The 27,115-nt window shown below is 42.5% G+C and overlaps 1 protein-coding gene across 3 annotated transcripts in view; it reads left to right on the top strand.

The window, feature by feature from the left end:
* LOC137521677 (pleckstrin homology domain-containing family A member 7-like) overlaps nucleotides 1-27,115 on the top strand; it is a 327,880-nt gene that overhangs the window by 253,349 nt on the left and 47,416 nt on the right. For 2 of the 3 annotated variants that reach the window (XM_068241281.1, XM_068241280.1), the window contains 4 exons: nucleotides 19,769-19,917; nucleotides 21,352-21,459; nucleotides 24,924-24,996; nucleotides 26,070-26,170. In XM_068241281.1, coding sequence (XP_068097382.1) covers nucleotides 19,831-19,917; nucleotides 21,352-21,459; nucleotides 24,924-24,996; nucleotides 26,070-26,170 — 369 coding nt within the window. In that variant the 5' untranslated portion in view covers nucleotides 19,769-19,830. Of the gene's footprint in view, nucleotides 1-417; nucleotides 441-19,768; nucleotides 19,918-21,351; nucleotides 21,460-24,923; nucleotides 24,997-26,069; nucleotides 26,171-27,115 lie in introns of those variants that run through there. The other variant, XM_068241282.1, reaches the window with a different exon arrangement.

Below are 27,115 nucleotides of genomic sequence, written 5' to 3'. Positions count from 1 at the left end.
TTTAGAGCAGAGAGAAAGTTCTGAGTTCAGGTCCTCTTTAAAAATGAATGAGATTTAGGGAGTGGGATTGATGGCTAAAGCAGATGGGATGGGAAAGGTGCAGTATTACTCAATGCAATCACATGTCGGTAATACATTTTCACCTAAACTGTCTGATCTCTGGCTGATCAAAGCATTGCTTAGCTTAATGAAGTAGCGCTATAAAGTTGCACTTCTAGTTTCTGGTGAGAGTTGAAGGGGGAGAGGCTAGATGAAGTGAGGCTGCCACTTGTATTGGCAGGCCTCTCCATTGTGTTTGAAACAATTGGATTTATTGTAATTCCCTATTACTTTTTACCAGTTACTTCTCTCAAGATGAAATAAAGATTTAGCACACATCCTGTGCGAGACTCCCATGCGCCGCTGAACTCGATGAGGACACGGCGGTGAACTTTAACAAGGTTTAAGTAATGTATTGTAGATCCTGGCACTCATTAACAGAGAGCAGAGCCAACTACTGACATTCCCATTGTTCTAACAGTGCACATGATTTATAAGCAATCCCAGACTAATGACTATTTAATATAGGTCTGTCTCTGATAGGTGGCGAAGTGGTAATTATCTCCATCATAGCTTGGCTAAAGTGAAAATTAACCCATTGTTTAAAACATGGGGAGCCTTATGTCTGGTACACACAATGCAATTTACTGCCAGATTGATTGGTCGAATCGATTATTTCCGACAGGTAACCTATTCATATGAAATAGATGAATCCACATGACAGTGAACACAGGTCTTCCAAAAAAGTATTGCAAAGCATGAGAGTTAGTAGTGCAGCCATGCAGTGAGGCCAAGCAGTTGATTTCCAGCAAGCATCATCTATAGCAGCAAATAGTTACCACACCGGTGTAGCAGTGTAGTGGAGTCCATAATCCGCGTGAGCTAAGAGCTTTGGGCTACAGTCCATGGCTTGGACGCTTTGGTATCTGACATGTTTTGCTGTTACCCTAACGACTTTTTCAAAGATAATGTCTAGAGGAGAAGTTTGTCCGCATATAACTAACGTGGGCATTTGAAAGCCGCTTTCGGGGGTGTCCTGAAATCGGCTTTCGACCCGCCGATACGAACGGCATGGATTCAGTGTTTCCATGGGAACAAGGCAAAAAAAATTTTCCCCCAAATTGAAATTGTAGTTTTTGAGAAAATCGGTTTTAAAAAATTCTAAGAAAAAATGGCTTTTAAACTTGTATAAGCAGGCATAAAGGGCAGAGGTGACACAGAGGGGGACACTGGAGGCACAGAGGAGGTACAGGGGACAGAGATAGCACATTGTTCCGACTTAAGAACATATTCAGGTTAAGAACGAACCTACAGTCCCTATCTTGTTCGTTAACTGGAGGCTACCTGTATTGCTTTATATTTATATATTTTGTAGGATAATAAAGATTAATAGTTAAGAGATTTGTACATGCACCCAAGAGTCAGTTAACCTTTGTACTGTTGCCATAGTATAAGTTATCTGCTCCTTCTCTCTACTACGGGTATTACACGTCGTGTACTGCGTGCCGAGCTTTGTGCGTGTCAGACACCTATTATACCGAGGCTGAAGTGTCTCTCTGGGTACTTGTAGTGTGGGAGGTAAGGGCCACGCACTTCCCTTTATTGGGAATTGTAAACTGGGGAAAGAAGAGAAATATTTCCTGTTTATCTATATGGTCACATTATATTATATTTCAGTTTGATGAATATTACAGAATGTAAAACAAACAAGGAAGGATGATGGATAAGGCAGCTTCTCGCTTTCCATATAAAACGAGCAGACCTAGCTAGTTTTTAAGTAAAAGCCTGCATGTATTTTACCATTTAAGCACACAGCGGTCACATTACAGGGGATCGCACGTAAATTGCAAATAATGATACAGTGTTATAAAAAACACTATATAACTGAAAATAAAAATATTAGACTTTTATTTTCTACTAATGTTCTATTACTGTAAGTATCCGTACAACACATACAATTGTATCAATTTTTTTTTCGCTTCAGTGTCACTTTAAAGTGGCCTGAAAACCAGCATTTCTACTTTGTTCTAAAAGATCTCTCACAGCTTGAAAGCTACTATCCCAGAAAAAATTCTAGCAGAACATCACTGAAGTGGTTAAACAAAGCACTTTCTCCTGCTATACAGCTTCAAATCCACTTCCAAAATGGAGATAACAGTATCTTTTTTTTACTTGTTGTACACAAATGTATCAACACTGGAATGTAAACAAACACTCTGAGAAACTGTCTCTGCTTCAGGCACACACAGTGTTCAGAATAGCGCATTAGAAGATTATAATATATAATAAAAAGCAGTTATAATAGAAAAAGAATAAAATGCAATGCCAGCTTTCAGGGAGCTGTAAACTACACTTTGGAAACTTGTAATTTGTTAACAGACAATATTACTTGTGCACAAAAGCAAATATGATAACTGCATGAGTAATAAAAAGTAGGGAAACACATTTTTTTTTTTGAATGTTATGTCAGAGTTTCAGACCACTTTAAGAACAGCCAAAGATTCAGGACCTGTTGACATTGAGTTTGTCACTTACAGGAACATCACACATTACCTTGTAGGTAGTCAGTGTCTGCTGTTCCCACTAAATGCAGTGCTGTGCAGTGTGTTGCAGTAATGTGCTACTGCATGTATTTCAGTCACATTCTGTGCACTGCCCCTCTGTGTAATAAATGAGGCCAATGTCACAACAGACAGCTCCACAGGTGGCCGTGCATTCTGGTATAACACACACCACACCCCCCTGATGTGACCGATCCCTAGTGTTTGTTTCTCACATGCTGGGTTATTTTTAGGGAGCCACTATGGAAAACTGTAGAGCACTCTGAAAATGAGGGTTTGTTTCTTAAGCAGCGATTCCAAAACATGAACAGCTGGTGGAGTTGGACTGTCTGCCAGTGCCAATGATGGTTAGCTGGGCTGCCAGTCTAGTTATCTGTAATTTGTTTACTCTCGGGAAAGGGGTGAGGACAGTTCCCATGGCGAATAGCAGGACATGCATTCCACTAGCTGCCTGTCACTGCTACATATGGAAGGAGTGGGAAGTAAAGATAAAGGGGGGATGAGGAGAGGAAAAGGCCAAGTCATTAACAGCTGTGCTACTGAAATAGTTAGCAGCCCACCTGTTAAAGGCCTGGTTGTGGCCCTAGAAAAATAGGGGGCTTCTCTCATGTCTTACTTCCTAATTGCTTATATATTTTGAGGGAAATGCGACTTTTGCCTCTCACTTGCCATTGGAAACCCTTTCCCAATGTTCTAAGAGGGAAAAAGTCTCTCTCTTATAGCAGCCAATCAAATTCTTCCTTTTTAAGTGTCCACTCTGTAGAAGAGAAGTCATATAGTATTGCTATAGGCAGCTCAGGTTCTTCTGCCTAGGCACCCCCAGTATGGCGGTATGCCCCAGAGCTATGCATGTTGGTTCTGAGGGTGTGTGGGCTTCTCACTGTCCACCAGTTCTAATAAATCTGAGATTAAAATATCAATCCTGTATAAACTGCAGAGTAAGTATTTGTAAGTTAATTTAAAGTGCATTTTAAAATGCATTTAAACACAATTATAAAATGTCTTTAATCTTTATGGACCAAGAAATACTTAAAGGGAACCTAAGGTGAGGGGAAATTGAGGCTGACATTTATTTCCTTATAAACAATGCACATTGCCTGGCTGTCCTGCTGATTCTCTGCCTCTAATACTTTTAGCCATAGCCCCTGAACAAGCATGCAGATCAGATGTCTATGACAAATCTGAAAAGATAAGCTGCATGCTTGTTTCAGGTGTGTGCTTTAGACCATACTGACCAGAAAGATCAGCAGGACTGCCGGGCAACTGGTATTGTTTAAAAGGGAAAAAATATGGAAGCTTTCATAGGTCTCACACCTCAGGTTCCTTTTTAAGGTGAAGTATTTCATGACCATCATCTTTAATTCATTTCAAGGTTGTATTTGGTGAAGGCCACAGGCCCACAGCCCAGGGAAGTTGCAACCAAGATGATTGTTAGAATGGAATGTGGGAACGCTGCTCATGTGGAGCAGGGCCAATTGGGATTTCAGTTTTTAGTGGTGGTGCGGTCAAGTCAGGTCTTTATGGGTCTTTTGGACTCCAGAGAAGGGATATGGCAGCAGTCACTACAAAGACAAATGATTGTAGCACATTCCCCTAATATCCTATATAATAATATCCCTGGCGCTGCATCGTCCTGTGTCCGTGCACTAGGTGGTGGTGTGAATGCGCAGCACACAGCCGTACGCGGGATTCGGACAGTGGTTGTGGATGGGCTTGCGGTAGCGGTAAGTCCCTGCCATGTGTGGGCGCAAGAGCACACGGCACGTGGCTTTGAACTGCACATGCCAGTTCCCTAGCGCCCAGATTTGTCACTAGTGTTTTTATATTTGTTTATATGTAGTATGTATTTGCATTGTGCTGATACCTTTTTTTTTTTGTAGTGCTTGATAGAGTTCCTCGACCAGTGCTAAGTGTCCTTCAGAAGAGCTAACAATCTGAATTTTTTTTAGGAGAACATATAGACTGTATGCAGACCGTTTCCGGGCCAGGATTTGATTTTGGGACTTCACAAAAGTAGATAGCAGCTACGTAGCCACCAGTTTGTTCTTTGATGTACAGCATCCAAATGTTTTTGGGAACTAGGATATGTAACCACTGGTTTATATGAGCACTGGGTGAGCCTTCCAGTCAAATATTATTTTAATACTGTTGATCGAACACTTCATTTGGGTTTTTGTAGCACCACTTCTTGTCGTATCTTGTAATACCAGATACTTGAGGTTGTTTCATGAGTCATATGGTAAATCTGTAGTGTGCGACTGTGCAGCAGGCCTGAGCTCATAATCCCATTCTTCTCAAACTTCTCCTTAATGTCCACCTCTAGAATAGTTTTGCTTTCGGGACGGCTGTTCTTTTGCTCAGAACATCTTGGCCTTGAATATTTGTCTGGCTGATTTCCAGATTCTCTAAGAAAGGTGTTTAAAAGGCCTTCTTTTCCCTGTGGGTGCGTGAAATGGATACACTGTACAGCCTGCTGGGGCGGGGGATGCATTAACATTCTGATTCTCTTTCTAGAAAGTTCCCAGAAGTCTGTAGCCTAAAATGGAATAACCAGTCTCTTTATTTCTTTTATCAACGTTTTTAAAGAACGGCTCTAGGAATAATGTTTGACATTCTGCTACCTGTATAGTGTTTTTCCAATAACCGCAAGATAAAAGAAGTGAACCCTTTTATATAGAAAAAGAAAAGTCCATTGGCGCATTGATAATCTGATTGTCGTTGCCATACGTTCTTCACACTCTAGAGATGGTCAATGAGATGCAAAAAAAATTAAGTTAAAGTGAATTGAGCACCATTTTTAGCAACCAGGGCATCTCAATGGCATATTGAATATGCATGCCTGCCAAATATGCACAATGTGGCTCATTAATAAAAATAACTTCAATTTTACCTCTCCCTTTTACATTTAGAAGTTTAGCATAGGCTTTTTACCCGACTTCCGAGGCCTGCCCGACCGCAGAAGTTTCAGGCAGATAAATACTGATGTGTATTGCACACCAAACAAAATCCTTATTGACCATCTGTGTGTCTGCTGTCAGAATTGTTTGTTTTTTTATTTATGTATTTATATAGCGCCGACATATTACGCAGCGCTGTACAGAGGATATTGTTTTGTCACAAACTGTCCCCCAGGGGCTCACAATCTAGTCCCAACCATAGTCATAAGTCTATGTATGTATCGTGTAGTGCATGTATCATAGTCTGCGGCCAATTTTTAGGGGGAAGCCAATTCACTTATCTGTATGTTTTTGGGGTGTGGGAGGAAACTGTAGTGCCAGGAGGAAACCCACACAGACATGGGGAGAACATATAATGACCTGGCTGGGATTCGAACCGGGGACCCAGCGCTGCAAGGCGAGAGCGCTAACCACTATGCCACCGTGCTGCCCTTAATGGTGACCTCTGTGGTCATTTATGTAATGGCAGAAATAAAATCCCTAGTTTACTTTGTTGAAATCTACTTAGAAATGCCACTTTTTTTGTCCTCAGTCCAGTCCTTAAGCTAGTGTTAGTACATAGCTTTACTTTACACCTCTTTCTCTTAGATGGGTTAATGACCTCTATTGCTAGAACATGAATCAACAAATCAGAATCTTTTTTTCCTTTCTGAGTTGTGCCAAAGATGTCCCTGGGTTTGATCATGTTCGTCCTCTACTTTATGTAGGTAACCATTAGGTGTTCAAAACAAAAGTGCAGATTTATATTGCTTCCCTTCATCTTCTAGACAGAAACATGCAATTTAAAATTTATTTTTCTCCAGGGGATATACAGTTTTAAGCCAGATTCCAAATATTCACCTTTATAGTTCTCCAAATATTTTTCTTTCTTCCATAAAAGCTTAACTGGCATTGTACATCCATGAGCAGCTAATTAAGTCCAGAATCTAATGCGCTTAGCTTTTCCTTCTTCTCTTTCCCCTCTGTGAAACCTATTGCTTCAAGAAGACCGCAACCTGTAACCTCTGCATCTGTTGCGGGTCCGGTGACCAAGTTCAAGGCATGAATGATCTGCGGGCTGCCATACATTACGGTTTGGCCTCTGGCCCTTTAGTCAGGTGGTGCATTCTTTAGATGTCCTCCTATAGCGCTTGCTTAGATGAAAGTTCCCCGTGGTTGTTTTTCCTCTTGCCATGAAGTGCATTGATGTTTTCCCTGTACATACAGAGCTGCGCTTACTACTTGTGGAGACATATATTTTAGCCTTGGGTTGTGTAAAGCTGCATGGATCCTATATCTGTTATGTAGAGCATAACTGGACAACCTCATAGGTTGTGGGGCCCTTGACAGTGAAATTTCTAGTTGAGTTACAGATTGCCCAGCAAGCTCATGGTGAACCAGAACTCCTAGGAGTGTGTAAGGGGATAAAAAGGACCAAAAAGCCCTCTTACTAAAATGTTATGCAGAAAAAAACATTTGCTTTCTTAAAGTGGACCCAAACCAAACATTTTTTTAATTAAAAATATTTAGTTGCACCACTCTGACAAATACAAAGATAAATAAACACTCCAAGCCTATGAGCATTTCAGTGCATGCTTTTCCCCCTTCTCTTTTCATAGCTAGGGTTATACAGGTGGCAGCCATTAGCAATTCCTCAATTGCTGGACCCCATCTACTCCACCAGTCTGCTGGATTTAGTCCCGGCAATATGAAAGGAAGGGAGGGGTTCCTCCAATAAATGTAAAATATTTTATATTTGTCATCAGGCAGCTGAAAAAAGGCTGCTATTTATTATAATTTATAAAATCGATTTTTATTTCTGAAAAATTCTTGTATTTTTAATTTGGGTCCACTTTAAAACAGAAGGAAGTGGAAATTGACATCAAATCAGGCCACCTCCTTCCACCCTAAAGAAAACTCAGGCCACCGCCTTCCACCCTTATTTGATGTAAATTTCCTGACTTTTAAAAACATTTGTGCCTGGAGCCGTGTCTTAAAGAGTAACTGTCAGGCTGCAGAAGCTAATTTAAACCTCTATTCTCCTGTGTTAAACAGTTTAGAAGGAAGCCAAAAAGGCAATACTGTAGTAAAAAAATCTCTCTTACATTTGATGTGTGCTTATCAGCAAAGCTGTTAGACCCAAGCTCTTAAGAGGACGCAAGCCGCATACCATACTGCAAAGCATTCTGGGGCCCTCCCCTCGGCTGCTAATGAGAAGTTACAGTATCAAGTTTCAGCAGCTTGTAACTCAGTCCAGCGCACAGCACTGAAAAATCTCCAGAGTACACTGCAGAAGTCCGCTATTGTTCCTAGCCACATGGCTAATTAATATTCACTGCACACTAGTGTTATTCAGTACGAACTTTTCTGTGATCAGGAAGCAGGCAGGACATGACGACACATTTGGCTTCATAGGAGACAGACAAACATGGAACCTGCTATGAGCTGTCAGGAGCATCAATCTCTGCATATACTCTATACAAATTCTGTGAAATCCAAACGTGGACAGTGAAATGCATATGTAATGTAAGTACAGCCAATCTTTAGCTACTGATATGTGTTTGTTTTCTCTGAGACCCTATACCTAACAGCTCCTCTTTAATGGTATCTTATTTAATTTGTTATTAACTGTTTTAACTTTTAGCTATGATTGCTATAATAAAACTGGCTATAAATGTCTTTAGCACACCCGACATAAAACAGCAATGATGAAAAACTTTGCGTAAAAACCAAGCGCAGCAGTTTTTAGAAACTGAATATCAAAATACTATTGCTTTTGACATTTAAATGTGTCCCCAAGTCCCCGTGTACAGCTCCTTCTGCAGTCCATTGAAAATGTAAGAAGTTTGAGGCATGCCATGTTCATTTTCATAAATTTTTTTTTTTTTTGCATTTTTTCACAAATATCATAAATTCTTTCTTCTGTCCTTCTGGCACAGTACAAGTACATGAAAATGGGGGCCTGTGATCGCCAGTCGCTGCAACCCCAGAGATGTAATTTAATTGGTGAAAAGCTTCAATAGGCATCACTGTAGCATGCAGAAGAGTTAAATGTAACAGTGGCTGGTGCTGACCTTTCTTGTGCCAGTGTGAATAGGCCCTTCATTGTTTCCCCCGATATGAACCCTGACTCTTTATACTGGTAGGTGGAAGACATTCTTTCCATTGTTAAAGGGTCCTTGTGTCTTGGCACAATCTCTCCCACACACTCTTAATCCTGGATCTGGGCCTCAGAGCTCTAGACTGTGCGCTGCGACACAAAGGGGCTTCTGACACACGTCAAAACGTCTGTTGTCTTATCGTGCAGAGCAGTCAGTGGAAATGTGTGAGGTGACAGCCAGCGCGATCTACATATCACGAGCCTAGAGGGTAAACTGAATGTGATCTGCGGCTGTTTTTCCTTATTGTGCCCTTCGTCCATAATTGCTTGCAATGTGGTTGTGTAAAATTGAGTCCATCTGTACAGTTTCCATGATTACCGGTATATCTTCACTCCCCATTTAATTAAAACTGATAGAAATCCTAAATGGTCATTTTATTGCAATCTGTTTGTCATGCAGTCACGGCAAGTCCTGCTCCTGCCAAAACCTTGTTCAGTTTTTTAGAGGAGAGGACAGTCAGTTCAGCAGAATTTTTTTTTGCTGACGAATGGTATTTTTATTTGCAATAGTTTATAAAAGTACAACACAGAGGTGTGCATAACAGGTGGGGTCCCAGGATCCCTTACCACCTGGGACCACGCTCTGTAAGCTACACTCTAAAGGGGGGCAGAAGCAGCGCAGGCAGCCCCCCCAAAAATGCTCTCACCACTTGGGGGAACCATCCATGTAAACGTATTATGGTTGCCTGTGTTTTTTGGATCAAGATATTGCTGTTTAATTTTTTTTATTTTTTTTTTGGGGAAAAATCTTATTTCATCTCTGTCCTCTTTTCTAACACTAAGCCAAGTGTGCCCTACATTAAATTAAGCAGCCCTGTTCCTGAGGTAACAGCATTAATCTGATCTGAAGTCAGATTAGGGGCAGGTGTGGAGCGCAGCACAGGAGCAGGCATGGTGCCCATGCTGTTGAGCCGCCCATGGCACAAGCCCTGACTGCACCCTCTAGATACGCCTCTGCTCCACCCTCAATCATACACTTTATTTTATGAAGTTGCCAGGAAAGTAAACAGATCAGCTTTGCCTTCTTTCTGAGCGTTTACCATTCTTTGATTTCAGTTTTTTAGCCCTACCTTTTAGGAGATACATATTTTTATAAAGGAAAAAACACATTTGATCACTACACCTATTTACGCTGCTTTGGCAGTGAACACCATAGTAAAGAGTGTTGGGCAAGGCAGAGGACATCTGAAATTGCTTGCCATTTATATCCTTTTTTTTTTTTTTTTGTGGTTAAGTGCCTGTTAGTGGAACACCTGTTGAAGAAAGATACGGAGAACAGGAAGGATGAATATGCTTTTTGGTGGGCACAGAGAGCAGGAAGCCTGATGGGTATTCTAACACATTTGCATTCTTTCTGAAAGCATTAGACTGCAGTTTCACTTAGTTTGGCCACAGCTAAGTTCTGACTCCACTTTGAACTTCTCAAAACAATGCCCTCACGCCCTGCCAAAAGAGGTTATTGATCAGAAACCTGAAATAATGAAGGTTTATATATGATGCCACCAATAACCTCTGTAACGAACTAGCTTTGATGCACCTTTCTTCCCCTTACATAGCCCACCTCCTCCTCTTTCAGTCTGCTGTAAATATTGCCAGAACATTTTTCCAGATGACTAGCCTGCCTGCTATACAAAAACTCAGTACATAGAGCATGGCAACATCCGCCCCAATGCTTTCCCAAATGATTTGGAGTGCTGGATCATCTTGACCAAGCGTGTTCCCCTCCCTACTCTGCCTGCCTGCAGCCACTCCATTGTGTGCTGCACCATTGTCCTTTCTTCCCCTCCACACCAACAGAACGCACCACTAGGCTGAGGCATAGCGGGACTAGTGATGGTCCATGAGATGCAAAGAATTCCAAGTTGCGGATTTTATTCTACTTTCTATGCTGATTTTTGCATCTTGAAATGGACCAATCAAATGCTGCAGTAGCTTCATTCCATTGGACTGTTTACAAGCTGTATAAAAATTAACATAAATATTTGCATCTCATTAAACTGTCACGCCAGGCATCGAGTCTGAGGCCTGGAACCCACTACAAAGCGCAAATTGCAATCTCTACCGTTTTAATGAGCGTTTTGTAAGCAATTTCATGAACGTTTTCTGGCGATTTTGGTAGCGATTTTAAAAAGTGTAAGCTTTTTTTTGTCAGCGATTTGTGTAGGGATTTCTGATTAGCGGTTTTAATTCTGATTAGTCTTTCAATTTTTTTTTTATTTTTTTTTTTACAGTATGCAGTAATTTAAAAACGGTAGCAAATCGCTCCGTATAGCGATTGAGTGCTTACGCCAGCGTTTATATACTTTACCTTGCAGAAACGCTAACGCAAACGCTCAAACGCTGCATGTCCTGCGTTAGCGATTTTGCTAATCACAATCGCTCTAGTGGAATTTGGCCCATCCATTAACATTAGCTAAGCATTTAGGGAAATCGCTAGCGTTTTGAATCTCTCCCTAAACGCTCAAAAAATCGCTCTACTGGGTTGTAGCCCTACAAGTGACAATGATTTGTGCATGTGTACACACCTTGACAGTAGTAAAGAGATTTCCATAATGAAAAAAGGCAAGCTATAAAAGAAGCATATAAAAGGAGAGGCATATTTCTGAAACCGTAGTAAACTTAAAAAAAAAATAATAATAATAATAATAATCAGAATACTGATATACCGTAACTGAACTGCTCAAGTATGATACTTACAGAGAACAAGAGGTGAGAGGTATATGGAGGCTGCCATATTTATTTCCTTGTAAATAATACCAGTTGCGTAGCAGTCCTTTTGATCTTATTTCATATGTAGTGTCAGAGTACCTGTTCTTCATGCTTGTTCAGGGTTTATGGCTAAAAAAGTATTAGAGACACAGGATCAGGAGGACTGCCAGGCAACTGGTATTGTTTAAAAGGAAATAAATATGGCAGCCTCCATATCAAGGCTGGATTTATACTTTGTGTGCCCCTAGGCCAAGTATGTTGTGGCTCCGCTCTCATGTACAGCAGTGCCCCGCCCGTTCCATGTGCTGCCTCCTCTTCCACGTGTATCATCCATGTATGCAGAGCCTCTCTTTCATGAACAGCCATCCGTTTCCCTTTTTCATGTGTTGCTCCATATTTTCAGCCTCCTTTTATATGTAGCAACCTCTTTTTCATGTCCAGGTGCCCCTTTGGGCTGCAGCCGCCCAAGACCCGGGCCTCTGTGGCCTTTCCAGATATCCAGCCCTGCTCCATATCACTCTCACTGGTTCCCTTTGATAATAAATATTACCTTTTCATATAGCAGAGTAATTGCAACCATTCTTGTGTGTTGGAGGATTTGAAAAAAAACCTGTAAACGAAGTCGCCTCAGTGCAGTCTTGTTTGTTTTTTATGAACTAGCAGAACAATGCTGAGGAGAAGAAAGGACGTGGATCATTAATCTGTAGCTAGTGCACAGGAGTGCTTGGTTACTGGCTGCATGCAGGCCTGGAACAATGCTGGAATAGAAGTCAGTCTGTGCTTTGGAGTTCAGTATCCCCCCTCTGTGGAATCCAGCCAAATTCTTTTTCACCTCTTCTCTCCCGCATGGATACACCATTACATTGGCCTACTCCCTTCTGGAGGGAGAGCCAGCCCCATCTCAGGCCCTGTCTGCTGCCTCCTTCTTGCGCTTGTATATATTGTGTTTCAACTTTGTTGGAAGTTTCTGGCAAACAGCGTTTCCTGATAAAGTTTCACACACTAAGTCACCTCCGTTCATGGCTCGGAGGTCAGCGGGGTCAATTCAGAGCTGCTGAAACAACAAGGTGTCTTGCCATCTTCACAGGCCCCGCTGTATGTGATGTAGTGTTTTCCAAAGGCAAAAATACTCTCCACTGCTGAACTGCTGTGTTCCTTACCGGATTAGTGTTCCTTCATTCTCTCCTGTTACTCTAAATAAACATTTATGTATGTCCAGGAATACTGTAACCTATTTCTAGAGGGCTCAGCCTCTAGAAATAAACTACACCTGATCATGGTCAGGCTCCAGCCCCCTGAACCAAATCCACTTTTTACCCCAAATGCATTTAGAACGGTGAACTCCAGGAGGGAAATAATGTCCTCTCTACAAGGCAGCATGATATATCAGTTTGGGATTTACTGAACTCTTCGTTTGCTGCTGGTCAGAGGTCCCAACGTGGTGTCCTCGCACAGTTCTGAGGTATGGACAACCTAGTCAGACTCCACCCCCTACTAGCACCCGTGTGGTCACTTGGGCTTGTTCTTCAAGCACGACAGTGACATAATCACAAGGGGAAGATGTTGGGGAGGCCTTTCATAAAGTTTGCCTTTGCTTAGGAGATAGTCTGGGTTGCTGTGCGGTTTACTTACTAGAGTACAATGTAACATCACTTTGTAACGTAGGGATTCTTTTTGCATTTTTTCCCTTTAACATATACTCCTTATCCATTTCCACCATCCATCCATCCATCCATCCATCGGCATAATAAGGACCCAGAACTTGGGGGGGGGGGGTTCTAACCTTCCCTTGTTCCAATAAAGGAGTCCATCCTTCTTATCAGGTAATTTTTTTGTGGCTACACTTGTAAGTGTGAAAATTATGATAGCCACACTTGCTTTATGAACCTTCCAAGACGGGGCCCCAGGCTGTGAGGGTCACTACTAGTAGGCAAGGATATGGTGTGAACATTGGAAGGTGGGGGGGGGCATAGTTTGTAGTTATACCTCTGCATTCATCCATCCAATCCACTGAGAAAATAAATCTACCCACTTGAAGAATATATTGCTTCCAGTCAACCCTCGTACATTGGCAGATTTGGATAGGAGCAGCATATAAGCGCATACTAAATTTAAAAACTATTGCAGGCCAAGTTCAGGGAGCTTTTTAATACTGATGTTGAGTGTATATACAGTGGGATGCGAAAGTTTGAGCAACCTTGTTAATTGTCATGGTGTTCCTGTATAGTTAGTTGTTAGGATAAAAAATGTCAGTTAAATATATCATATAGGAGACACACGCAGTGATATTTGAGAAGTGAAATGAAGATTATTGGATTTACAGAAAGTGCACAAATAGTTGTTTAAATAAAATTCGGCAGGTGCATAAATGTGGGCACTGTTGTCACTTTATTGATTCCAAAACCTTTAGAACTAATTATTAGAACTCAAATTGGTTTGGTAAGCTCAGTGACCCCTGACCTACATACACAGGTGAATCCAATTATGAAAGAGTATTTAACCACCTAAGGACCGGGGCTGTTATTGCAGATCTGCGCTGCGTGGGCTCTCCAGCCCGCAGCGCAGATCGTGTGCACGGCAGGGCGATCAGACTTCCCCGTTTTCCCTACTAGGGGGATGACCTGCTGGGGGGGTCTGATCGCCGCCGCTGCGTGTGGTCGAGCGGGGGGGGGGGCTCTTTAAAGCCCCCCTCCGCAGCATTTTCGGCGCTCCCTCCTTCCCCTTACCTCCCTCTCCCTCATTCAGCTGCGCAGGACGGATATCCGTCCTGCGCATTGTAGGATAGGCTTCGGCCTATCAAATGACGGCGATCCCCGGCCAATCAGAGGCCGGGGATCGCCGATCTGCCTTACGGCGCGGCTGCGCAGCAGCGCCGTATTGATGTAAACAGCGGGGATTGCATTAGGCGTGCGAGCCGCGATCGGCGGCTCACACACTGTTCACGGAGACAGTCTCCGTGAACTGACATGGAAAGGCCGTTTCCATGTAATAACCACTTAAACCCGCCACCGCCTATCGGCATTAGGCGGTCCTTAAGTGGTTAAGGGGGTCAATTGTAAATTTCCCTTTTCATTTTCTCTGAAGAGTAGCAACATGTCTCATTTGGGAGTTGTCTCAAAACAACTCCCAAATGACCTGAAGACCAAGATTGTTCACCATCAAGGTTTAGGGGAAGGATACAGAAAGCTGTCTCAGAGATTTCAGCTGTCTGTTTCCACAGTTAGGAATGTATTGAGGAAATGGAAGACCACAGGCTCAGTTCAAGTTGAGGCTCAAAGTGGCAGACCAAGAATAAGCTTGGATAAACAGAAGCAACGAATAGTGAAAACAGTCAGTCAACCCACAGACCAGCACCAAAGACCTACAATATCATTTTTCTGCAGATGAAGTCGCTGTGCATCGTTCAACCATTTGGTGCACTTTACACAAGGAGATGCTGTATGCGAGAGTGATGCAGAGGAAGCCTTTTCTCCACCCACAGCACAAACAGAGCCGATTGAGGTATGCTAAAGCACATTTGGACAAGCCAGCTTCATGTTCGAATAAGGTGTTGTGGACTGATTAAACTAAAATTGAGTTATTTGGGCATAACAAGGGAGTGCTATGCATGGAGGAAAAATAACACAGCATTCCAAGAAAAACACCCGTTACCTACAGTAAAATATGGTGGTGGTTCCATCATGCTGTGTGGCTGTGTGGCCAGTGCAGGGACTGGGAATCTTGTCAAAGTTGAGGGAGGCATGGATTCCACTCAGTATCAGCAGATTCTGGAGACCAATATCCAGGAATCTGTGACAAAGCTGAAGCTGCGCCGGGGCTGGATCTTTCAACGAGACAACGACCCTAAACGCTGCTCAAAATCCACTAAGGCATTCATGCAGAGAGGAACAAGTACAACGTTCCGGAATGGCCATCTCAGTCCCCAGACCTGAATATAATTGAAAATCTGTGGTGTGATTTAAATTTTAATGCTCTGAAGCCATCACGCCTGAATGAACTAGAGATGTTTTGTAAAGAATAATGGTCCAAAATACCTTCAACCAGAATCCAGACTCTCATTGGAACCTACAGGAGGTGTTTAGAGGCTGTAATTTCTGCAAAAGGAGGATCTACTAAATATTGATTTCATTTCTTTTTTTGTGGTGCCCAAATTTATGCACCTGTCTAATTTTGTTTAAACAATTATTGCGCACTTTCTGTAAATAAACTTCATTTCACTTCTCAAATATCACTGTGTGTGTCTCCTCTATACGATATATTTAACTGACATGTTTTATCGTAACAACCAACGATTTAAACAGGAAAATCACGACAATTAACAAAGTTGCCCAAACTTTCGCATCCCACTGTACATGTGTATTTGCCCTATCTTTTATCATATTAGTATTGTGATCTCTCATCAATGCATTGGGACCACACACTAGATTCTTGGCAAAAGTGGCCCTGACAAACGCAAGTAAAAACCGCACAGGGTAAAGCCGAAAGATGCTGCACCCGGGTCTCTTGCTATTCTTCTGCCTATTTTAAAATATATTCCCGTGCTGATAACCTATTTTCTTACCTGCGTAATTCGGGCTCCACCAATTACCGGTGCTCAAATTACTCAGAGCGCCGCTATATCCGTAACACACAATACAGCTTATGGCTGCGCTCAAATCGCCTTTCTCGGCCCTTACTGTCCACCTGCTAAGAACCATATAGCGTCTGCAAAAAGCCTTACAACGTGTCTTGTATAGTGGCGGTTATATAGATTTTTGTACCAAAATGGAGTAACCCTTTATTCTTGAATGTTGATTCTTAGAATGTGCGAGTGTGAGGCTATCACTTGTCTGATGATTCTGAATGTGAAAATGTGTAATCTATAATATAATTAAGCTTTACTGTGTGCTGCTGTCACCAACTGGGACTTTTGTTAGTGTTCTCAAAGCCACAAGAAAAAAACCCATTTAATGTAATAAAGAGAGGAATAAAAAGTGCATTGATCAGTCAGAGACATCGCTGTGGCTGCCACGCAAGGCCAGAAGGATAGATGGCATTGCTTTTGGCTAAATACATTCATAGACCTAAAACTGGACCTTAACTTAGACTCTAGAATGGGTGTCTCATCCCAAAGAGATAAATGAAGTCTTTGTTATATTTTATAAACCTCTTTATTCATGTCTGAATGTATCTCTCTTCAGCTCATTAGTGAGTTACTGGATGCTCTTCTGTTTCCTACCCTTACAGGATCTCAGGAGAAGAAGCACAAATTGTTCATCAAATTGAAAATCTAATTCATGTTCTTACTGGCCAGCTTGTCATTGGCTGCTGGAGTAGCACTTTATAACTCTTCTTTATTTTAAAGGGATACTGTAGGGGGGTCAGGGGAAAATGAGTTGAACTTACCCGGGGCTTCTAACGGTCCCCCGCAGACATCCTGTGTTGGCGCAGCCACTCATGGATGCTCCGGCCCCGCCTCCGGTTCACTTCTGGAATTTCAGACTTTAAAGTCTAAAAACCACTGCGCCTGCGTTGCCGCGTCCTCGATCCCGCTGATGTCATCAAGAGCGCACAGCGCAGGCCCAGTATGGTCTGTGTCTGCGCAGTACACTCCTGGTGACATCAGCGGGAGCGAGGACAGGGAAATGCAGGCGCAGTGGTTTTCTGACTTTAAAGTCAGAAATTCCAGAAGTGAACTGGAGGTGGGGCTGGAGCATCGGTGAGTGGCTGCGCCAACACAGGTTGTCTGCGGGGGACCATTAGAAGCCCCGGGTAAGTTCAGCTCATTTTCCCCCGACCCCCCCCCCCGACCCCCCCCCCCCCCCCCCCCCCCACAGTATCCCTTTAATGCATTTATTAGCTAATGCATTAAAAATGTGCAATCCAAAGCAATTTGCAAAACGACTTCGTTTTTGTAGCAGCGAGCATCAAAATACTTGCTGCAGAAGATCACGGTACCCAGCTCCTTGCCACCTAGAGACTGAAGCTCGTCTAATGGCTCGGGCACATGCTTGACTAAAGTAATCTGAGGCGGCGGATAATGACTGCCTCAGCTAATAATCAAGCGTATGTATGGCAGCTCCCAACCACCAAACCTGCAAGCCATCTGCCCGGCGGGTCAACTCACCCGATGGAGAGCTGACTTCTTTGAAGATGCCTCTCTCCCGCCTGCCGCATGATGTCACACATGCGCTGCTTTGTCGTCTCTTCCCCCGCCACATAGCAACCGTACGTGTCATCAGCTACATGGCTGACACGCATCTGTACTGGCCTTTATATTTATTCAACTGGTTTTATCGGCATGTCCAACAAATATAAATATAATCTGTATTCTTATTATTTTCTTTAGATGATTTCCTCCAGTACATGAATTACACAGGGGGTGAAGTTAAAGGGGCACTATCGCGAAAAATTTTAAAATTTAAGCTATGTGCATACATAAACACATAAGAAGTATGAGTATAAAATGAGCCATAAATTACTTTTCTCCTATGTTGCTGTGACTTACAGCAGGTAGTAGAAATCTGACAGAAGTGACAGATTTTGGACTAGTCCATCTCTTCATAGGGGATTCTCAGTAAGGCTTTTATTCTTTACAAAGACTTTCCCCAAAAGGATTTAAACAATGATGCTGGCCAGCTTCCCTGTTTGCAGTTTTTTGGCAGTTGGACAGAGCAACTGCCATTCACTAATGCTTCATACACACTTGAGATAAAAGTCTTTGGAAAAGGGAAGATCACAGACCAATTTTACCCCCTTCCATGTAGTATGAGAGCCATACCTACACAGTCTAGTCTATGGAGCTGCACTCCCCATCAGACAGAAATTGTTGCAAGATGCTGCACACAAAGATGCCCGTACACACTCAAAAGATCATTATCTGCAAAAGATCTGTTCCTGCAAAATATCCATTCCTGCAAAATGCATTCATAGTCTATGATATCTGCAGATCCTCATACACACTTGGTTTAACAGACAATCATCTGCAGATCATCTGCAGATCAGATCCACCAGGATGGATTTTCAGATCTGCAGATGATTGCCAGATATGCAGATGAAGTCTGTTAAACAAGGTGTGTATGGGGATCTGCAGATATCATAGACTATTAATGCATTTTGCAGGAATGGATATTTTGCAGGAACAGATCTTTTGCAGATAATGATCTTTTGAGTGTGTACGGGCATCTTTGCGTGCAGCATCTTGCAAAGATTTTATCTGATGGAGAGTGCAGCTCCATAGAATAGACTGTGTAGAGTATGGCTCTCATACTACATGGAAGGGGGTAAAATTGGTCTGTGATCTTGCCTTTTCCAAAGACTTTTATCTCAAGTGTGTATGAAGCATAAGTGCTTTTGAAAATAAATAAATTCCTGAGAATCCCCTATGAAGAGATGGAACTAGTCCAAAACCTGTCACTTCTGTCAGATTTGTACTACCTACTGTAAGTGACAGCAACATAGGAGAAAAGTAATTCATGGCTTATTCTACTCTGGAAAAAATGTACTTCTTATTTGTGTATGTTTGCACATAATTTAAATTTCAAAATGTTTCGCCATAGTGCCCCTTTAATGTACCCTATATTGTATCTTTTTTTCCCCCTTTTAACGTATTTAGTTATTTTACGGTTGTATTTGGAATTTATGAACAATTGTAATAAAAAGTAAGAGGCAAACATTTAATCAGGGTTTGGGTTTTTTTGTTTGAGGTCAATGAATGTGAAATGAAGGCCATTTTTGTTTAGAGTTTTGGCTGTGAGGTTAGTAACTATTTTAGTCTGCTAGTGACCTTTATTTGAGGCAATCCAGCATATATGAAGTATTTCTGAAGAACTCTACTCTGGAGAAGCACTTGGTCCCCCAAAAAAATTTACAATGTTATGCTGGAAATACTCTGTGTGATCCCGCACTCGATGCGCCACTTGATTTGCGTCGACTCTATTATCTCCGACATGGCAGATTCGCGTTTCGATGGATCGTTAGGTCAATATACATGCAAAGTATGCCAAATCGACCTAACAATCATCGAAATGCGTTCAGAAATGCTCAGAAATAATCGAGCGTCCGGAAATCGAGCGGTACATAAGAGTGCGGGAACGCACCGTGCGTATCCAGCATTAGACTTTGTTCTTGGTGAGACCCAGCAGTGCAGTGCTTTGATTGGATAGCAGAAAGTCTTTCAGTGATGGTCATTCTCTGTGATAGATATTCCTGTGTGTGGTCAACCAAGGAGTTTTTATTGTAGCTGTTTCTAAGTGCCTGGAGATTCTGTTTTCTCTGCCTTCAATGAGTTGGTAAAAGTCAATGAAACATTCAGCACTTTTTAGTACCTGGTTTCTGGTTGAAGGGGCCCGGAATTGATCATTAAAGAAGTGTTTATATTACAGAGTCTTTGATGAACTCCTGACCCAGCGGGTGACGGTCCCTTTGAAATTGGAAGCTGCCAACCATGAGTGAAGAAGTGGAACGTCCCAGAAGTGGCCTCAGCATGGCCAGCAGCATTGCCACCACCACCTCCCTAAGCCAGGGGTCAAGGGTGAGTGAAGTGTGAGAAGTAAATCATCCAGCTATAACCAGACTAATTGCTTGCATTAATAGGACACACTGTCTAAAGCATCTTTTCTCATCTCCTGCATTAAAAATCCTAAAGAGGTGGGTTCTCTGTAGCTGCCAAATTGTGTACAATGTATTCTTAAAGTGGCCATTAATGATCCAATTTCTAGTGAAAAATCAAATCGTTAGTGATCAGAAATTCTGATCGGAAGTGAAATCGTTCACTACACAATCAACGAACCAATCTTTGCTTCCTATCCATCACAACCAACAAGAAAATATTAATTTTGGATCGACGAAAATTGGACCGTTAGTGGCCACCATTATTACCCACGTTATTATTTAGCATTTATCATAGTGCTGACAACGGCAGCATGTTTAACCACTTCTGTGCCAGGGCTTTTTTTTGCTGATCGGTGCTGCGTGGGCTCTCCAGCCCGCAGCACCGATCAGATAGCAGCCAGGGCGATTTCCATCCTGCACCTGATGGGATAGGCTTCAGCCTATCAGATGCCGGCGATCCCCGGCCAATCAGAGGCCGGGGATCGCCGATCTCCTCTATGGCGCTGCTGCGCAGCAGCGCCGTATATATGTAAACAGCGGGGAAGATCTTCCCCGCGTGTTTACATTTACCCTGCGAGCTGCGATCGGAGGCTCGCAGGGTGTTCACGGAGACACCCTCCGTGAACTGACATGGAACGGCCGCTCATACGAGCGGCCGTTTCCATGGAATCCACTTCAGGATTCAGGGGCGTACTTAAGCGTACGCAGAATCCTGGAGTGGTTAAATATATACCATAATGAAGACAATCCACAGTGACTATCGCTGCACACTCTGTCACAGCATGCCACAGACTGAGAGGAGCATAATGGAACTGTAAACCTAAAAAATGTCCACAGACTGCTTAGCCATTGTCCCCCCTACCCCATCCCCTCTCATGTCCCCTATTTCCAATCCGCCGTGTCTGTTGCTTAACGACGCACGATTGCCGGGGGAGGGGCAACATCGTTTAACATGATTATGTTAAAGATGTTGCCAATGTCTGGTGCCATCGCCGAAAATATCGCCTCGTGGCACTTCTAGGATTTCTGGTTCACCATGAGCTTGCTGGGCAATCTGTAGCTCTTGATCAGGCTTGTTGCACTTAAAACAAGAGTGCAAAGCCACAGGAAGCTGAAACATGTTGGATAACAAAACAAACATTGGCCCAGTAGGTGTGAAAAGTGACAGTCACCCTTTAAAACACAAAGTAGCATATAGAGTGATGTGTTTAGAGTTTGGCCAAATGACATATCTCAGAGGGAGACTTCCTGGAAGAGCACTGAACCACTCTGGCTGCTGATAAGCTGACAACATATGGGGCTAGATAGACTGTCACAAATAAGAGTGCTAACATTTGTCCCTTTTTGTTTTTAGCCCTCCACAAGATCAATAAAAAGAGTGCACACATTTGGGAAAAGGGAATATTCAATTAAAAGGGACCCCAATTCTCCCGTGGTGATCCGAGGCTGGCTCTACAAACAGGTCAGTGAATTCTGTCCACATCTATGCTTTTCTCGCAGCTTTCTTTCATGCTTTTTATTGTGTAACATGCAAATGCAGCAGCCTGTAATATGCAAATGCAGCAAGAGGATTCCCTTTAAACAATACCAGTTGCCTGGCAATCCTGCTGATCTATTTGGCTGCAGTAGTGTCTGAATCACACCAGAAACAAGCATGCAGCTAAATTTGTCAGATCTGACAATGTCAGAAACCCCTGATCTGCTGCATGCTTGTTCAGGGTCTATAGCGAAAAGGATTAGAGGCAGAGGATCAGCAGGATAGCCAGGCAACTGGTATTGCTTAAAAGGAAATACATATGGCAGCCTCCATATCCCTATCGCTCGATTTTTCCTTTCATTCATCTTTTGGGCCCTTTCACACATAGGGGCATATTCATAGAAAGTACAGTTAACTTGCTGTGTACAGTATTACCATTACTGTGGCAAGGTTTCGGGCATTACTCTGACAATGCTGTGTAATTCAGTTCATGCTGATTGCGCAATACGCATTACCTTGTCACCGTAATAGATGGTAGCTTTACCATATCTTTGTGCATATGCACCTTAGTCTGCTGCAGTGCTGCAGTTTTATGGATGGAAGAAGACATTGCAGTTGAATGGATGTTTGCACAATGGACCCTGCTCAGCGAATGTGTATCGGTTGTGTGCTGCACGTATGGCTTGGCACAATGTGTATGCATGAATTGTTCCTTTTTCTCTGAGTCTTCTGTAAAAAGAACAACTCCTGGCAGCCAGTAATTGCAATGAAAGCCTATCTATAGTTATGGGTTGGCGCACTTTGCAAAACATAGGTGTTGATTTCACTATTTTAATACATTTGTAGATATTATCTGCCATGTGGAGAATGCATTGGATAGGTCTCCCTCTAGTGTCAGTTTACAGAACTTCAAGCATTTGCCTGTGTTAGAAATGCATGTATAGCGTTTTTGGAGGGGAATATGTTCTTGGTTAGTTTAGTGGGTTTTTTTTTTTTTTTTGGTCACACACAGATGTCAGTTCTCATTTTCAACTTTAATGCTGTTAAATGTACAATGAAATACAGGATGCGCCATGCTGACTGCAAAGAAAGCAGAGTTTCCTAATAAGAAATCCCAGCATTTTCATTCTTGTTTGTAGCTGGGGGGAAGGCTCTACACACACACAACACACACTATATATCCATCCATCCATCCATATTTCTCTTCCATGTACTGTGCATCATAATCCTATCTCAGATTGGCCTACTGGTCACAAGTGGTAATATTCTTTATGTAACATTTTTACTTATTATGAATTTTAAAAAATGGGAAACTTGATGGAATATTATCAGAAATTTATACAATTTCTTTTTAGCTGCACTGCCTTAGGAATGGTCAGTGAGATGCAAATGATTCCAAATCAATGCAGAATTTTACAAATTGTATGCACATGTATGCAGCCATAGCCTCCCTGCACACTGCATGCGATTCCGATTTTTAGTCGGTTTTTACATCTGATTCCGTTTCCCCCCCCCTCCCCCCCCCCCCCTCCGTTTTTCTGTTGATTGCATTCAGGGAAAATCGGCATTGCAAATCAAAATCGCAAAATGGATTTGCAGTGTGCAGGGAGGGAGGGTTTTATGGAATCCCGCTCAGGTAGAATTCAGTTGGACTGTTTTCTAGCTGCAGCTGAATTATTTGCAACTCAGTGACCATCCTTATTCTCCATATGAATTATTTGATCGGTGTTCACAAATCTTTAAAGTGCATGTACACCTTAGGTCCCATGTTCTGTTGTTACAATGTACACCTTAGATATCATTTTTGTTGCTAGAATGGTAGCGTCTAAAGCAGGGGTCTCAAACTCAATTTACCCGGGGGCCGCAGGAGGCAAAGTCAGGATGAGGCTGGGCCGCATAAGGGAGTTCACGTGTCCCCGCCGCAAAACGAGGGCTGCAGAGCCCCCAAATCGCCCCGGGGGCAATCCGCCGGCATTTCCTGGAAGGGGCAGAGCTTTCAGCTTCAGCTCTGCCCCTCCTGACGTCAATCGCGGCGGATCGCCGCCTCTGCCCGCCCACTCTAAACATAAAAAAAAAAATTGGGAAAATAGGAAAAAATGCCCGGAATCTTCATACAGCCATATTACGGCTGTATAGCGATCCCTGGCCAAAGCGCTGCGGCTGCGTATGGACCCCCTGGAAACTCTGTCAGGAAATGTATTGCTCTTTCTTTTGATACATGTAAAATTACACTACCGTTAGGCTTGCTACTAAAAGTGACATTTACCGCATTTAAAAGTATACTATTTTCCTTCGAAACTTTAAAATCGATTTTCTCAAGAACTATAAGGTCTTTTTGAAAAATTGTTTTTTCCTCTTATTCCTAATGATCTCCTTAACATATCCTGCAAATTTAGGGTTTCTAGCATTTAAGGTGGATTTGCTATTAACCATTAAAGTCGGCGGGTTTTTAAATGTGTATTTTTTTCCTTTGCAACTTTAAAATCGATTTTCTCAAAAACTATAAGGCCGATTTGAAAATTTTTTTTTTCCTCTTGTAGCCACTGGGGGCCCCTACAAGCTCTGGGGCCCTGGGGCCACAAAATATTGTATCGCGGGCCGCAAATGGCCCGCGGGCCGCGAGTTTGAGACCCCTGGTCTAAAGCCTTGTGTACACGCTAGATAACCTCTGCCTGAGACTGTCTCTGTCGTTTAGTGATCAGTACAAATAATTAGCGCATTTTTTTGCGCATCCTGCCTGCCAGAAGTTATTCGCTCATGTGATGTGCCTCTCCATTGTGACACCCAGAGAGCGAGAGTGTGTGTAACAGAGAGAGAGAGCGAGAGTGTGTGTAACACAGAGAGAGAGAGCGAGAGTGTGTGTAACACAGAGAGAGAGAGAGAGCGAGAGTGTAACACAGAGAGAGAGAGAGCGAGAGAGAGAGAGAGAGAGAGTGTGTGTAACACAGAGAGAGAGAGAGTGTGTGTAACACAGAGAGAGAGAGAGTGTGTGTGTGTGTAACACAGAGAGAGAGAGTGTGTGTGTGTAACACAGAGAGAGAGAGTGTGTGTGTGTAACACAGAGAGAGAGAGAGTGTGTGTGTGTGTAACACACACACACACAGAGCGAGAGAGAGAGTGTGTGTGTGTGTGTGTGTATAACACACACACACAGAGCGAGAGAGAGAGTGTGTGTGTGTGTGTGTGTGTGTGTGTGTGTGTGTGTGTGTATTCGCACCTTTACACTCTGCACATTTTGTTGAAAATCTATCATGAGTACATATTTCCCTGCCATCTTTATTGATCTGCTGGATCACAACAGACTGCCACAGTACTTTGATTGTAGTCCCACGGCAGGATGTACTCTCTGATAATACAATGTTGTTTTACCTAAATCACTGGTAAGACTATGGGCCTCCTATAGTAAGAAATAATCAGAAATTGTGCTGAAAGGTATTTCTCTCTTACAGGACAGTCAGGGCCTGCGGCTCTGGAAGAGAAGATGGTTTGTCTTGTCCGATTTCTGCCTGTTTTACTACCGAGGTAACCAATCAACTCTGTCCATGAAATCTTATTTACTGTAATGCAAAGTGCTTTAATAGGTTAAAACTCTGATGTCACCAAACATTTATGTAACTCAGCGCAAAAAGGGGTGTGGAACTTGCCCCGGGCTATGCAAGCCCACTCGAGATGTAAGCAGATGACAGTACAGTACCTTAATAGAGGTTACATCTAGCTGCCCAAATACTTGCTGTAATCCCGCTATCACAGCGGCAGGGGATAAGAGCTAGCTCGCTCTACCACTTCCTGTTTGCGGTCCGTCAAGCCCTACTGCTGCACAGAACTACATTGCAGTGCAGCACGCTCCCTACTGGCAGTAGGGCTTGACGGACCGCAAACAGCTTCAACAGTTTATTAATATTTATTCCTGTGATACAATGAGAGCAGCCATGTTCTGTTTGTCACATTGTCACAGGTTTTCTGTTCAAATGTACAATCCTAAAAACCGTGTCGAAAGATTGTATGAAAAAATTGTACCGATAATGGACACCTTTACACCAACAGCTTTTATATGATTCATCTTAAAGTAGTCATGTAGTAGATCATGTGCATGTATCCAGTGTTGTAGTCTGAAATAAATGTATTTCATAATAGTAGAGATGCTCTTTTTTAACCCGGAAACCATTTTGTCTCTTATCCAGCTATTTGATAATCTTGCAGGTCACTCAAGCCTGATGCTAACTCCCACATATCTTCTCACCTCTTTCTCATTACTCAAGCTGTCTTATGTAAACGGCATGAGTCCTCAGAAGAGGGGTATGTGGAGTGGTCATCTGGGGGTCAGCAAGTTCATCTGTGGTGCAACTACTTACCGTAGTAGTCAGTTGAAACTGCAGGATTTTTTTCATATGACTGGATAAGACAGAAAAAGTATTCATGGAAGGAAACCGCATTTGTGTTATGAATCCCTTCTGTTTCTTGTTACTGGCTTCTTCAAATGCTTGGCTCTACTATAGGCTTACTTTTAGTCTCAGGCCTTTTATCCCTGTTGTATTCCTTTTATTAGACTGCATGTTCATGTTTCCAGTTTTTGTTAACTTCATTCTTATTTACAGACAGCCGAGAGGAGACCGTCTTGGGCAGCATCCTGTTACCAAGTTACGACATCTTACCTGCCAACCCAAGAGAGGTGAAAAATCGAAGATTCAGTTTTAAGGTAAACTCTCTTGTCTCAACTAAATGTAGTTCATGGGCTGGGTATAGTTTTCCCCAGTGAATGGGTATTGGATCAGGAACAGGACAGACCTCTCCAAAATAGATGGACAAGTAAATAAACACACATTTTAGTTTTATTGAGGGTTACAACATTTATGATTTATCATGACCTATGTCCCTGCTAAGTAGTTTTCACTCCTGTCATGAGGATAGTACTAAACTAATGAACAACGGGGATATAGGCCGTGGAAATGTTTTCTTTTCCATCCAAAATGAAAATCTTAACTACAAGCAAAAATATTTAATACACCTTTAGGTCAATGCTAAACACATTTTCAGAAGAGCAATCAAAGAAACGCTCTACTTTTTATTTTCGGTTCAGGATCTCTTAAACAAAACCACAAACGAAACATGTCAGAAAGAAAGTGACAGTTGCTTTATTTAGCCTAGAGAAAGTAGCAGTTTCTTTACTTGACCTGGAGAAAGTGGCAGTTGCTTTACTTGACCAGGAGAAAGTGGCAGTTGCTTTATTTAGCCTAGAGAAAGTGGCAGTTGCTTTATTTAAAGAACCTGAACTGAAAATAAAGAGGCAAAATAACCATACACAAGGTCATACTTGCCTCCTGTGTAGTCTACTCCTCAATCTCTTTCTCCTCTCCCATTTGTCCACTGTGATCAATGGAATTCTCTGTCCTCCGTTTTAAAAATGGCCATTACCCCATAACAGCTTCCTGGTCAGCACACTGTTAAACTGTAATATCACCCACTTGAGCCATAGGGAAACATGAACATTACCTTGCACATTCAGTTGTAACTGACAGCTGCTGATATATAACTGACAGCAACTGGTATATTTCAGTTCTGACTAAATGTTGTCAGAACTGGAAGGGATCGTTGTTAGAAGAAAATGGTGAGCTTCTGACAGGAACTGACGGTGAGGTAAGTA

This window comes from Hyperolius riggenbachi, chromosome 6 (genome assembly GCF_040937935.1).
Source record: "Hyperolius riggenbachi isolate aHypRig1 chromosome 6, aHypRig1.pri, whole genome shotgun sequence".
Lineage (NCBI taxonomy): Eukaryota > Metazoa > Chordata > Amphibia > Anura > Hyperoliidae > Hyperolius > Hyperolius riggenbachi.
This window is presented reverse-complemented; position numbering and strand designations above follow the sequence as displayed.